The 14,744-nt window shown below is 43.7% G+C and overlaps 1 protein-coding gene across 1 annotated transcript in view; it reads left to right on the top strand.

The window, feature by feature from the left end:
- LOC111843458 (astrotactin-2-like) overlaps window positions 1–14,744 on the top strand; it is a 285,762-nt gene that overhangs the window by 55,190 nt on the left and 215,828 nt on the right. Inside the window, exon 2 of the mRNA XM_023811080.2 lies at window positions 973–1,160. Within this exon, the coding sequence (XP_023666848.1) occupies window positions 973–1,160 (188 nt within the window). The remainder of the gene's footprint in view (window positions 1–972; window positions 1,161–14,744) is intronic.

Raw genomic sequence — 14,744 nt, 5'->3', positions numbered from 1 at the left:
CCTATAACACAAATCTTATTTTCTCGACTCACTATGTTTGCTTGTTTATGGTTTTATTGTTGAATGATATAGCCAGTCATTTCAAGACAATTGTTTTTTGTCAAATTTGATGAAAACTGTTTGCCTCCCATATTGCAATTGACTTTTTGTGCAGTGTTCTGGGATATCCAGGTGTTTCTTCTTTATTTAATTCCACACCAGAAAAAAAGCCATTACGTAGATTTTTTTTTTTACCTAGAATAAAGGCAACCATAACTAGACAAGCAATTACTGAAAACAGATGGATGGTGTGACACCACCTTGCTAATTAGGGCCAAATTTGTTTGGCTGCCAATGTTCTGCTATGTTGTTCGGTGACACTGAAATGTAAAAGTATATTCGGAATGGAACATTGTTTTTGTTTGATACTAAACTGCTAAATTTTATGTATGGATATTCTGAGCAAGAGTAAATCTTCTGAAACAGGTTGCAAATGTGCAGCTGTAGAACATAAGATGTTGTTCCAATTCCAGGATACAATGTAGTTTAGAATCTTACATAAGTGGTGTTTTTTTGTATTAAGCTTGAATGTGTCTGTTCACACGGTATATACGTTTCTTTGGGTATAAGCATCTGTGAAGCAATAAAGTATAACAATCAATCATTTAGTACAATACAAGTAATCAAGCAAGAGACACTTGAAGAGGTTTTGTAATTCTTAGTAGATTCTTTTGTCCATGACGCTGGAAAGAGTTGAATCACTTTAAGCTTCACTGTAGCTGAATTCAGGCATTTTGGTTGCAATTCCAGCTCAATGCCTCATAATTAGTTGTCTAAGATTTGGAAGAACTCCAGCAAAAAATAAAAAATAATGTACCTCTATGTTGAGAGAGTGTCAGTCCCTCCGGAGCCCTGAAAGGGGTGCCCCGGGTCACAGGTCCCCACCCTTGCGGCAATCTCACTCTCCTCTCCCTCTTTTCTCCCCCCTCGCAGAGATGTCAGGCCTGGGCCCTGAGCTCTCACAGGTGCACTGGAAGCAGCAGTGGCTGGAGAATGGAACGCTCTACTTCCATGTGTCCATGAGCAGCACCGAGCAGCTCCACCAGGCCACGGAGGCTCCGGCACGCGAGCCAGCCCACGTCCCGCACGAGCGCATGCACCTGCTGCACGTGTCCGTCATGGTGAGCGAGCTCCTCCCCTCTCGTTAAGCGATTACGTCAGATTGTGTGTGGAAAAGCCAAAAACAGGTCTGGGGGCACACAAATGCAGGAGACAATTTCCTCTTTGAGATAAACCCAGTCAATATGGAAATCAGTCAATAGTCTTCAACCTCCTTGTGCACGTTCAAGCCCCACAGATGAACTGCTTCCCTTCTTCATATCGAAATCAGATCAATAATAAATAGCCAATAATGTCACATCAGAGTGTAATGAAGCGATGATCAGAAAATGGAGTTTCACTCTAGACATAATGCAACCTCTTTGCCCCCGAATTTGATACTGTCCATTTTAAACATTTAAAATGTGTTTATTTATTCTACCTATAACAGTTATTGAGCTTGGAAATGTCTTTAATTTGAGCAAAAGCCACAACAGTTTACATAATCATAACCATTTACGTGCTTTATTTGAGCTAGCAGTTACAGTTAAATGCGGCCTTTGACATAATATCTTTTATGATGACAGAATGCCTTTGAAGGCTTTGCCTGGTGTAGGGTTTAGGCAATACAAGAGTGCTATAGAAAGTTACGAATCACGACTGCTTTTTCATCCATCGTGACTCCTGCTGGCCCAATCCTGGAGTGCAGTGAGTGTAGCTCAGGTCACACAGGACATGAGGCAGGGAAGCCCAGGACTGGGTGCCCGTAAAGATGCAGGATATATCGGGTAACATGTCCGTATCGACATCTGTCAGCTTTGTCACTCTTGTTCGCTATTCAAAGTTAGCAGCACCAGAGCTAAAAACATAAGTATTACAATAAGGGAGAAGACTGTGCTGGAAGATCATCCATTTTCCATAGTGGAGGACTAGAGCTTTCGTCAGCTCGTTCATCACATAGAACATTGCTAGTCTCCCAGATCAGCGTTACTTCGCTGATGTCTGTCTGCGATATATGATGATGTTGCTAGACACATTCAGAGGATATTAAGTAGTAACGTCAATGACATCAGGAGGAGGTGGAACCAAGACATCTGATTGGTTGGTCCCTCCTCTTCTAGTTGCTTGGACCCACCTCCTGTACCGTCTGATTAGTTATCTCTCTGAACCAATCATTTTTCGTTCTGCCCTCAGAACATTTTTGTGTAAGTAAAACTCCCATGACCATCAGATTTGTGGAGCTCAGAGCCACACACACAACCTAGGGGCAGGATTGGAAACCCCCAGCCCTGGAGATGTGGGGCCACAGCGTCACCCACTGAGCTGCCCCCATTAGGTCTCAACTGCTGCCTCATGCATAGTCTGGCTTGCGAGGCTGACGCGTGAATGTGTGAACGAGGATGTAGTTCCATCAGCAATGAAACTGTGGAGGTGGTGTGTGTGTGTCGGGTGAGGGGGTGCTGGGGGTGTAGGGATGAATCTTTCAGATCAGTGATACAAGGTGTATCTGTCTTGTTATGTGGCCTGAGGCAGTGCCTGGCTTCTTGAGTGAACATTGTTAAATGTAATTCTGTCAGTGCAGTGACAGATTCCACCCGGGTCTCTCTATTTCGCGACTATCCCCACCCCACCCCCCCCATTTACTATCTAGCACTTCTTCCTCAACTTTATTAAGATCCATAAACGGATGACGCCATCAGTGCAAGGAATTCTGCATGCGCGCTAATTGTTTTATTCTAATGAGCTTTGACAGTCCCGCCCCCCCATAAATTACAGACCGCGACTGAAATTATATTGCAGGAAATTTAATTGACAGAAGTACAAGATTAGATTTTTCAGCACAAAAATAGTAGCGGATTTGAAGCACGTGGTATAAGCAGTGGGAAGGCCGTGGTGCATTGTCTCGCGATCAATAGCAGTAGAATGTTCCGCTGAGGTTACGCATTTGGTGCGTGCCCCAGACCCTGCAGATTACTCACTCCCTATTGTTTTTCATAGTTGATTATCAGGAAACTGCTTGTTAACTGGCAAACAGGACCACAGTGCTCAGAAATAAAAATGACAGATAAATTGTGGCATTCGAGGGGCCACCGGGTTACTGTGAGATGATCGCCTGTTAGTGTCTGACAGCATAAAGGAGATTTCCTGCGACTCTGGTCAGACTGCCATGTGTGCTCCGACAGCTCGACTTCAGACTGAATTGTAGTGTCCGTTACTTAATGGCATCAATATGTTGCTAAGGAAGTGGCTACATTGAGTCACCAGGTTTACAGGGACAATGATGTCAGAGAGAGAAAATGAAATTACATACAGGTATCATTATGACTTCATAAAAGTCAGCTTGATGGCATTTGCGGTTTCCTGACTGGATCAAAATATTGCATGCATGCCGGCTATCCCCTGAGGTGTACATGCGTATATTGTAGTCACGAAGCACCTGGAAAAAGTAAATATCCAGTCATCCATCCAATAATCACTATTACTGTTTGTTCAAGAAGGATCATGGTGAATCAAGAGCCTGTCCCTGTTTTGGGGGGGTGGCGTGTGGCTCGGCAGGTAAGGGTGTTGTGCCTCTGTTCAGAAGGTCGTCGATTTAAGTCCTTGAGTCAGCAGAGTGATTTCACCATCAGACCCCAACCAAGGCCCTTAACTCCTGATGCTCCAGGGCCTGTTTGCCTCTGCTTTCTCAAACGTGTCTGCTAGTTCTAAATAAATAAATGCTAAATATGACAAAAGTAACCGAGATGGTGCAGTAAAGCCATAACAAGACAAGAGAAGACGTGGTCCCCACAATCTAATAACATTCTGACATTGTGGGGACAATTTCTCAGATCCCCACAAAGATCTGCGAATGCAATCAAGAAAGTTAAAATGCCTGAAGTCTCATATTTTGTTTGGTTACTTATGGTTAAGGTTAGGGCTGGGTAGGGGTTAAGATCCTCATGTTGGGATTAGAGTTTCCCCGTAGAAATGAGTAGAGAGTCCCCACAAAGATATAATTACAAACCTGTGTGTGTGTGTGCATGTGTGTGTGTGTGTGTGTGTGTAAACCCAAGGCAGTGGACACCATGCAATGCCAATCCATCACAGGTCACAAACTGGCACAGTGTGGGCAGTTTAGCGTTGCCAGTTAGTCTAAGTAAGCATATGGTCAGGACATAAGAAAACCTTACAACACCTGCAAGCTTAATTTTCCAAACATTTCAGATAGAAATCTAAATGTCATCTGCCTCTCAGAACTCAGAAGGACGTCACACTCGCTACACTAAAGCGCTTAAACAGTATAGAGAAGGGGGAGCGTTCTCCACATACTGAACCGCTTGAATATTTGGCCGGTAAAACGCAGCGCAGGGTGCATTTGGAGCTGCGATACACAGTAATGCGTTATAAAAATGACAAAGGTGAGGGGAGCCCGCCGACACTTTCAGCAGTAAGAAGACAATTTCCATAAATTAGCGGCACCTTTGTTTGCTGCATCGCCTCAACATGATTTTTTGCCACAGAGTCAGAGCAGCGGCGAGACACTGTAAAGGAACATCTCCGCTTGTCTTGTTATGGTTTCACTGCGGCGTCTGGATCATCGGTGACTGATTGGTGCCATCGTTAAGCTCATCAGCTCACAAGAATGCCTGGCATCAATGTCAGGAATATTTTTTAATGTTTTGAGGGGTCTTAAGGAACGCCAGTGGATTCAAAAGTTTGTGCCCCTGTAGCATAACAAGTAGAGAATTCCTCTAACAAAGCCGGGGTTTGGATCCCACAAAGCACGTATAAATTGTAACCATGAACTGCAAGTTGCTTTGGATGTAAACATCAGGGAAATGTTTAACTCTATTTTGTATAAATTATGCAATGATGGATTCTCTTATTGAGTGCCTTGGGGTAAGTGTTGAGAAAGACGCTATATAAAAATAAATTAACTCAAAATTGAAATCCTGCATTTCCTGCACTGGTGTGTTTCCTGGACCCCCTCCCTCACTCATTTCATGGTTCCCCGAGCATCAGCAGGTTCCCTCTCCATATGGTCCAAGACTGTGATGCACACCGCAAGAAACATGACCCTTAAGAACAACGGCCGCATTCGCATTTTCAATGCGTCATTTTATGCATCGTTCTTCTGTTACTCAGCAGCATGCTAATAATTTGATATCCACAGGTCACATAGAGCTAAAAGGCTAATAGTTGTACTAATTATTTATAATTGTCATTTTTTAGATAATCAGTTTTGTCATCCATATCATATGCAAATAAACATGTTTACGGTGTTCAGAGTGGACAAATGGGGGTAGGATCGGAATGTTTTTCCATCAGATTTTGTGATTTATAAAAGTTGTTTCATTGACATGTCGCATTATAGATCCCAGCCTGCAATGCTGTAGACCTTGATTCGCTAATCTCCTCGCACTCCCGTTTAGTGAAACAGGTCAGATGTATTTGGCTGCATGGTACAGCATGAGTGCCTCGAGTGCTTGTTTCCATTTGCATAATTATTTACGGCGGATTTGTCTCCGGAATACGTAATACTCCGTTCATTTCAGACACTTGGCTCCCCACACCCCCTAGCCAATTCCGTTCTCCAATCAAGTTGGCTGACGGCGGTTACCACCTTCATTTCCCTCCCCGGAATCTAAATTCCCCACAATCGCCTCGACGTACGCAACAAGCGCAACGTCTGATGCGGCTAAATGAGACACTGGGTAGCGATAGCAACTACAGCCAATATCTGTTACTTATTCCGTAGATCTTCGCTGATGTTCAGGTTCTGGTTCTTTTTTTGATATCCACAGAATTTTATATTTCTGCCAGTTTGTGATAACTTCCTTTTCTTCTGTGCGCTATCGAGTTAACTGCTTACCACTTTATTATTCCTCTGCGTAAAAAAAAAAGAGAGTAATAATTTAAGGTACTGTTGGGCCTCATTACCCTCTGAGATTTACAGACTATTCATTGAAATCATGCTTGTATTCATTATTAACCTTTAATTATAGTGAAAGTTTGGAGGGGGTGGGATTTTGCTGTGGGGGCGCTCTCTTTTTCCCCGCTGAAATAGCTCCTGTGTGGATTTGAAAAGCTCGGCGCACTCTCGAAGAGAGAAAAGGCTCAGATCGCGCCCGTCAGCCGAAGGAGCCCCACGCTTGCATTAGATTAAAAAGGAATCAATAGCAATTAAGGCGGTTCTGACAGGTCCCTTTGCGTTCCCCTTAGCGCCAAGCTGGGAGCGCCGTGCGCCGGGTTGTTAGAGGCGGCCCCCGACCGCTTAGCGGCAACAAAGGAGCCGTGCTGTCTGCCCGATCGCGGCTCGGAGACTCGCCGTGCCTTGGATTAAACAGAGCAATTTCCCCCGTCACGGCACAGCGGCGAGCCATCCGGCGGCGGTGGCGAATCGGGAGGAGGCCCGAGTTGCTCCTGCCTGCTTTCTCACTGGGGTGGGGGCGCGGCGCATCTGTGGATGAGGGACAGCCGGGATCGCCGTCCGCCACACCGGCAGGGTGAATGGACATCCAAAATGGTTACTTGCTTGCCAGTTCGCATAAAGGGCGGTTTATTGTAAAGAGTATTAATCAATAAAAACCGCATCCTTGAGGCCTTTCACTCCTCCGCAGTTTGTCTTTCGTCTGTGAACTGGTGCGTACAGCGAAGTGCACTTTTGTACCTGTATGACCTTTTCACCCAGTGAAGCTTCATCAGATTTTTATATTTATGTGTGCCGTGCGCCCATAGCTTCTGTGATCCGCCCCCGCCCCCGCCCCCGCCCCCGCCCCCGACCTTGCTTAGGACAAAGTGTTTATTGAAAATGCCCCGGCCTGCTTTGTTTTGGCTGTACACATCTTCAGGACCTGCTCACTCACCTCCTGCTTATTTACCTCGTTTATGGGTGTGGGTGGCCCACCGACGGCTGCGAGCCACGTATTCCGAACGGCATCCGATAAGAGCGTGTAACGTGTAATGGAACAGCCTCCTGACAATCGGCGCGATGAACGCGGCCCGATAAGGCCTGTCTCCGGGGGCTCCGTCGTTATCGCGATGCGGTGCTATAACAGCAGTCTGATTCATGCTGCAGCGGCAGATCACCTCCTGCTGGTGGGAGGAGAGGGTTGCGCTTACGGTCAGAGAAAGATTCCCATTCACGTTGGGAACACGCTCGGTTTTTATAGTCACGGCTTTATTGCCACTTAAGTGTGTAATTTTAAGACACCCTTTGCAGCTATATAATGTTTTGCGGTGTTATTACGCTAGAGAATTAGACATGGTGCTTGGAGATATTCACGGGTATGTAAGCCGAAAGGAACTAGTTTAATTACCTCTGTAAAGTAAATTGTTGGTCTGTATATGTGACTGGTGTGAATTCATATAATGTATATATACAATACAACTATTAAATTGATCACCTCTTGCCAAATATAGCCCTTATTTCTTACTCCAATCCACCTTTATAGTTTGTCCAGTAGCCAGTAAATAAGTTAATATACTGTAACTAAATAAATTGACACACATATTTTGTATTGCCTGATTAAGTGTGGGGGCGGCATGGTGGTGCATTGTTTAGCACTGTTGCCTCACACCTCTGTGACCCGGGTTCGAGTCTCTGTCGGGGTTACGTGTGTGGAGTTTGCATGTTCTCCCCGTGTCATCATGGGGTTTCCTCTGGGTACTCTGGTTTCTCCCCACAGTTGAAAGACATGCTGAGGCTAATTGGAGTTATTAAATTGCCCATAGGTGTGGATGGTGTATGAGTGGATGGTGTGTGACTGTTTCTCTGCATTGGGCTGGCCCCCCACCCTGGGTTGTTTCCCGCCTCGTGTCTGTAGCTTCCCGGATAGGCTCCGGACCCCCCGCGACCCAGAAGGATAAGCGGGTTGGACAATGGATGGATGATTTGGGGATTAGGGATGTCATATGACTGCATTTCTTGATGCTTCCTGTGGGAGGCGCTGCAGGGATTGGGGTCGTGGAACCCCTTCTGTGTGCTAGTCATTTAGTGTATGAATGCGATAAGATTTGTGTGCACGTTCTTTACGTTAAGCCAAGATCATCTGCAGTGAGTCTTGACCCCAGACATGGATGTCATGGTCTCATTCCTGTCGATGATTTTCATTGGCTAGATATCAAAGCCGGAATGGCGTCCTGGATGGCAGGTGCGAGCTGACGTTGCCAACTATGTTGTGCTTCTGGCCGAGACCAACACAACATACTCGAGTGGCTCAATGCTGAGCGTGAATTGGCAGGGATTCGAATCAGCAATCGTGAGACCTTGGAGCTCTCTTGGAAAAGACCGGAATGTTCCTTTCAGGTGAGGTAGGAGAGTCAACTTATTTATGGATGTAACGGTAAGAGGTTACGTGAGATCAACAGCACACTGAGCACTCTGCCTCCACGGCAAACACCAGAAGAGGCGATCTGAAGATGGATGGTTGGATGGATGGATTGTGCTTTATGAGTGGTACGGTAGCACAATGCATAACAGCATAGCCTTGCGCCTCCTGGACTCCTATTCAGTGTTTCAGTTCAGTTTATTTTTATACAGAGTTTTCCACAACACAGTCACCACAAGGCACTGGACAGGACTGTGTGACAGTCCATTTATACAAGGACTCCTACCTCCATCTCTGTGCATAGATTTTGCACATTAACCTCATACTTGCACAGGTGTTCTTGCATAGTCAAAAGCTGTGCAGTTAGGTGATATAGCGTCTTTACAATGATATGCGGTTGTGTCCTGCGATGGAGTGACATGCCATCTTGGAGGTCCCCACCATGTTCCGTGTGCTTTGAGGGTCCAGATTCAGCACCCTACCCTATTCCGGATAAGCGGTTATGAAGCTGAATGGATGGATGTTGTATTACATCATTCAAGATGCAGTATTTGATGTTTGATATTTGCTCAGTAATGTGCTTGTGGAAAAGTATGTCCCAAAATATGCTTAGTTTTATCTTGCATTTTGTAGGTATTTGAATGGGATACCAAAGGGGCTATGTGCTAACACATGTAGCGCAAGTTTCCTGTTTAATCATCGTTTTCAATTAATCTTCCTGCCTGGCTGTCGTTGTGAAAAACATGAGGGATCTGATTAAAGTCAGAGTTAAACAGCCATCACGTCTTGTGTGCCGGGCGCAGTGGATCACTGGGTCATGAGAACCCCCCCCCCCAGGGCTGGGTCTCTCTGTGCTGGTACAGCGACCCAGTGGGGTCTCTGCTGTCCACAAGTCTGTGGAACTCCCAGATTAAACTCACATGGAGCTACATCCACCGCAGACCGCAGTGATATAGACCGCATCACGCGGGGGCTTCAAAGTGACCAGGTAAGGGTAGCGATTTACCCAGACAGTACACTTTAAACGAGTGCCACTCAAAATTGTGGCCGCTTGTCCAGTCGCGTGCTTCTGTGCCTGAAACACCCCCTGCAGCTCCGACCACCGCGTACTGTACACAGCGCAAAGGCTCCAGGTGCTGTCAAAACGCACTTCGCCTGACCGCGTCAGCTTATGGAATCTCTCGACGGTGATAATCACTTGCAGCGTGAAGTGATATATTGGGTGTCAGTGATTCATTTGTCTACTGCAATTTACCTCTTGGAAGTTGAATTAATTGGATTAAATTGCTAAGAGGTGTGTGGTCCATATCACACACACACACACACACACACACACACACGGCAAAAAAGTTTTACGAGATCTCACAAATTTTTTTTCCATTCCTTTTTTTTCTCCTCTCGTGTCCCCTTAGGGACTCCATAGCTGCATAATATTATACTCTGTATGCAATTCTTTTTTTCCTGATGTAGTTGGGTATCTGTAATTGATTGATTAATGTATCAAGTTTTTTATGATCTGATTTTATACTGTGGACACTGTGATGTCCAAGGCAATCCTGGTCTTAATCTTAGTTGTAGTATCGTGCCTGGCCTTCATGCTTTTCTATAACCAAAAATAAATGGCTGCTGCAATTGTAGCAGTAGAATTTTCTTACCTTTTTTTAGTTTATACCATCTCAGGCTCCTTTAGCAATCGCATTGAAAATGCCCCCGTTGCAATTATATTACTTAATGCCACAGGTTGACTTATTGCATTTGACTAGGTAACTGCATGTATGTTATTCATGGAAAAAATGCCATCCTGGGTGTTGTCATTGTGATTCTTTTTAAATACGATTGTTGCTTGATAATTTGCTTATATTTCTGTCGCTATTTTATTGTGGCCTTTTATTGTGTCACAGTCATCATGAAAACAACAGCTACCAAAATATGTTTTAGTTATAGGGCACTTAGAGACAAAAGGGTTGTGAATGTTTTTAAATGCATGCAAAAATCTTATTGACAAACAAACTTTTGCATTGTTTGTTTGGAGGTTGGATTTGAAGCCTCAGTGGTGATTAAGGACGATTCGTATTTAGGCCTCCTAAAAACTGCCTGCACACAAAGCCTCAGAACTGAAAATAGCAGTGTTTTGTACATACAAAGTCGCCGAGCACACAACACGCCGATGTGAACTGCAGGAGACGTTCAGCTCCAGAGGCCTCCAAGACATTTTAAATGAAATGGAATCCGTCTTTTTACCATGTCGTAACTCAAAGAAACAGGCATGAATATGAGTCTTCAGGTTGTGGGCGAAAATGAGAATCTGTGCTTCAGCATTTCGTGGAAAAGTGTAATAACTCACTGGATGTCAGTGCGAATGATTCTCTAAATGTACCAATTCGTTCACTGGAGTGTCGACATCATTTCACATCACAGCAGTAAATTCATGTTTTTTTTTCCCCCTTGGGAATCTTGCCCAAAGTATGAAAAAACTAATGTTTTCCACCTTTAGTTCAAATAAATTGTGTGTTTGTGTGAGTTTTGGTTTAGCAATTCTCATCACAAAATTTAAATATTTCCTCTCTGAATAAAGAATTCCTTTTATTAAAATGGCCACCAGAATACAGTTTTTTTTAACGTTTTTTGTTTGTTTTTTTTAATTTAATGACGGTCCTGTGTCTGAACTAACCCGAAATCTCCCCCAGATTCACCTGAGCCATCACACCCCCAGATCTCATCCTCCCCAGAATATTAAACAGCTGCAACACATTCCCAGTAATTAGTTAGCTGATTTAAGCCCGGCGCGTACCTAGTCTTGTCTGAAGTATTGAGTGACTGCCCTGTATTGAGCAATTCCCATGTTTCATTGATCTATGTGTATGACCTGTGTTTTTGATTTCCTGGATTGCTGATTCTTGCCTTTATGTTTTCCTGGATTTGGTCGCCTCACTGAGTGCCTTCTCATTATCGACCTTCTAGCCCTACCTGCGTTTTCGCTTTTGCATTCCCCCTTTGGCTCATTTAGCTTCTCTGCCTTTCTGGTGTTGACCCTGCCTGTTTGCGACTAGAATCCGAGCTTCCAAATTAAACATCAATTCAGCCTGCGTTTGGATCCCTTCAGTCTGTCCATGACACACATTTGGAGGTCTGAAGTAAATATTTTACCAAGAATATCTTTTCAACTGAAGGCTCTTGTCACATTCTCTCCTGATGTAAATGGAAAATTCAAAAGTCATTACTTCACCTTAGGAACCCAATTAGCTGACAACAATATCTGAGAGGTGATTCATTTCTGCTATTTAAAGACCTGCCAGTAAAATAATTAAAAGAAGAGACACATAGGATCAGTGTTTTTTTTCAGATCTAATGATTTTATTTATTCTCAGCAGCTGCCCGGTTGCTCAAAGGAACAGAAGCTTGAACAGTGTTTATTGTGAAGGAGTCACCTGTGTCTTTTCAGTTGAACATAATGTGCAAAAGGCTTAAATCCAGCCAATCTGACAGACGGTTCTCCAATGGGGGCTGGTGGCTCTTGCTTGACTGAACATCAGAGGTTTGTCACATCTGTAAGCTTTAGCCTGTGTGCATCACCATTGAGCGATATATGTTCCCAGAAGTCCAGTCTAAGAGGAAACGGCGACAGAAGCTATTGTCCGAGTCCCAAGCTCGCTGCGCCCAGCTGAAGAACATCTGAAGCCCACGGGTGGTGACTTTGAAAATGCACATCGATCTAATTGTAGTGATAGTCTAGTGGAAATTTTGGAGCGTGACCTGGAAAGTTGGCGATGCGGCGGGCTTATCGTTGTGTTTTTGGAGTATCTCAACTTTTAAAATGTCAGCCTTGGATGAGGGAGGAGGGCTTTGATGGCAAGTTGAAAGTTGGGAAAGACTTCGTCAAGCACGCCTAGCCAGGTGACCCTTCCTCAGCAAACGCCATCAAAAGGCCAGACCCTAAATCCATTAGGTAACTCCACGGTGAGCAGAGAATTTGGGGAGATAGGACTTCAAGTGACATCAAGCGCTCCCCTCCGAAGATTGATTGCTCTGAAATCTGACAGACTGAAGTCAGCCTGTAAAATACCATTTATTGTCACAGTACTTCTGGAGTAAGTGTGGCTAAGTTCTGAGTTTAGTTTGGGTGTTCCTGTGGTGCCTCGCTTTTGGTGTCAAAGCTGCATGCTTTCCGGTGTTACTGATGGCTGCTTGAATGCTCACCATATTTAAGCTGCCAGTTTTCAGCATAAAGCCAGTGGTTCTTATATTCCTGGTTTTTCATAAATTTGAATGAAAACAAATTCCACCTGACTGTATATATGTGCAGGTTTTTTTTTTGCGCAGTAAACCTTAAAAACAGGCTTTCTCAGAAAAACAAACATCTGAAAGCATGCTCATATTTTTGTTAGTGCCTGAAGGTCTTTGCTTGTTATTTTTATATATTCCTGTTCCCCACATTCCTGACTAGGATAAGAGGTTCGAGGATGGATGGGTGGATGGATGGATGGATGTGTATGGGTATGTTCCTGTTTTATTGGCGTAAAGTAAAAGAGGAATCGCATTGCACTAAATTCAGATTCAGTGAAAATTCCATGTCGAATGTTTGTTTTTATGCAGTGTTCCCTCTGTAGTTAAACGTGAGGATTAAAGAACATAATTTGACAAAACAGACAGTATCATTTAGCCAATTCTGCTTACATGTCATTTGTCCATGTTGTATTTCTCTCTGTTTTCAATCTGATCTGAAGAACCCAGAGGATGGCTCCTCCACACCAGGCTTAATCCAATGCCCCCCTGTCCCTTTCTGTATCGAAATGTTTCTGAGATTATTCTGGCTGCTCTTTGCTGAACTTGTTGAAAAGCACCAGTATCCATGTGGAACTGAACACTGTTCTTCATTCTTCTAGCGTTTCACTCAGTCTTGGCACAAAGTTCTTCTTCAACTTCATTTTTATAAGAGTAGAAATATATTTTCTCCCTCTTTACTGTACCTTCACCCTGTCATGACACAGACATGGACATATGGGGATATATATATATATATATATATATATCTTCTGAATAGTGAAAAGGTACTGCCATTGCCGCTGTACAAACTGTGTGTGTGGGTGTGTTTTATTATTATTATTATTAATCCTTCTTCATTTTCCTGTTTTGTTTATCTTCTGTCGTACATTCTAGGTTTGGTACAAAGTCAAACTACCAAAGAAGCCCGCTTATTTAATAACTGACTAGGTTGCCATCTCCCCTGCTGTTTTGATTTGGCTAAACTGTTCATTTATTTCCGAACCTGTGGGTTCTGTTCCCAGAGGAAAATGGAATAAGGGTATGATGACTGTTTAAACACCTCAAAATACCAAAGACTGTTTGGTACAGCTTTTTCAGATGTCCTAATTTTACATTGTGCAGAAAGAGGAATTTACAGAACTCTGCTGCATTTCCTCTCTTCGGTAAACATGCGCATTATTTTTCAATCGTTCTTTGTCGTCTTCCAGAAATCTGCATGCTTTGTCTTGTAACCTAGCAACCTCTGATTTTAACAGCTACTTACTATTTTATTTTACTGGAGAAAGCTTTTAATATTGTTTGCTGATTCTGTGGGCTCGTTTTTATCATCTTCATTGGTTTTTCAAATGTTTGTTTTTCGCTTCTTGCTGTAAGTTTTCTGCATCCCCTGTGAAGGATCTTTAGATCTCTTGCCCTGTCTGGAGAGTGGTCTCATGTATCTGTATTTTTTTTTTCTTTCTCCACTTTGTCAAGGTTTCAGTTCAGTCACAAGAGATGCAAATTCATTTCTTAGGCTTCAGACATGCTTTTGAAGTATAGGCAGCCGGCTCATACGGATGCATTTATCTGTCCCAGTCTGCCGCTTGTAAGCTCTATCTCTTTCTGTATTCTCACTGAAAAGTACATTTTCCATCCTAAATGAGAAACCTCTGTATGTCAAACACCACATTGTGGTCAGATTGTATTGTACGGTATATCACCTGTATGGTCTGTCATCTGGCCTTACTGTTAGGGAACTTTACCTGGCATATTATGTAACAATTTGTGTTTAGAAGCAATCTTTACTTGAACTATGCAAAACAACTCACCATTTCTGTGATGAGTTTCACATTAATTTACTCCCTGTTATGTTGGTTACATTGATTGATCATAACTGCTGTACCTCATCTGATTTCACATGACTATGCATGGCTGTATTTAACATCTGAGTTTAATGGCCTGTGTCACGCACCTACAGTTAATTCTCTGGCATCAGCTGCGTCGCCGGGCACATTGTGTATCAGCATTTCAGCTCCTGGCTTGAAGTCAGCGTTTCATGCATTCTGCAGCTCAGCCCCCCTCCTCTCGAGTCTGTCTTTATGAAAAATCACG

This window comes from Paramormyrops kingsleyae, chromosome 7, assembly GCF_048594095.1.
Source record: "Paramormyrops kingsleyae isolate MSU_618 chromosome 7, PKINGS_0.4, whole genome shotgun sequence".
Lineage (NCBI taxonomy): Eukaryota > Metazoa > Chordata > Actinopteri > Osteoglossiformes > Mormyridae > Paramormyrops > Paramormyrops kingsleyae.
This window is presented reverse-complemented; position numbering and strand designations above follow the sequence as displayed.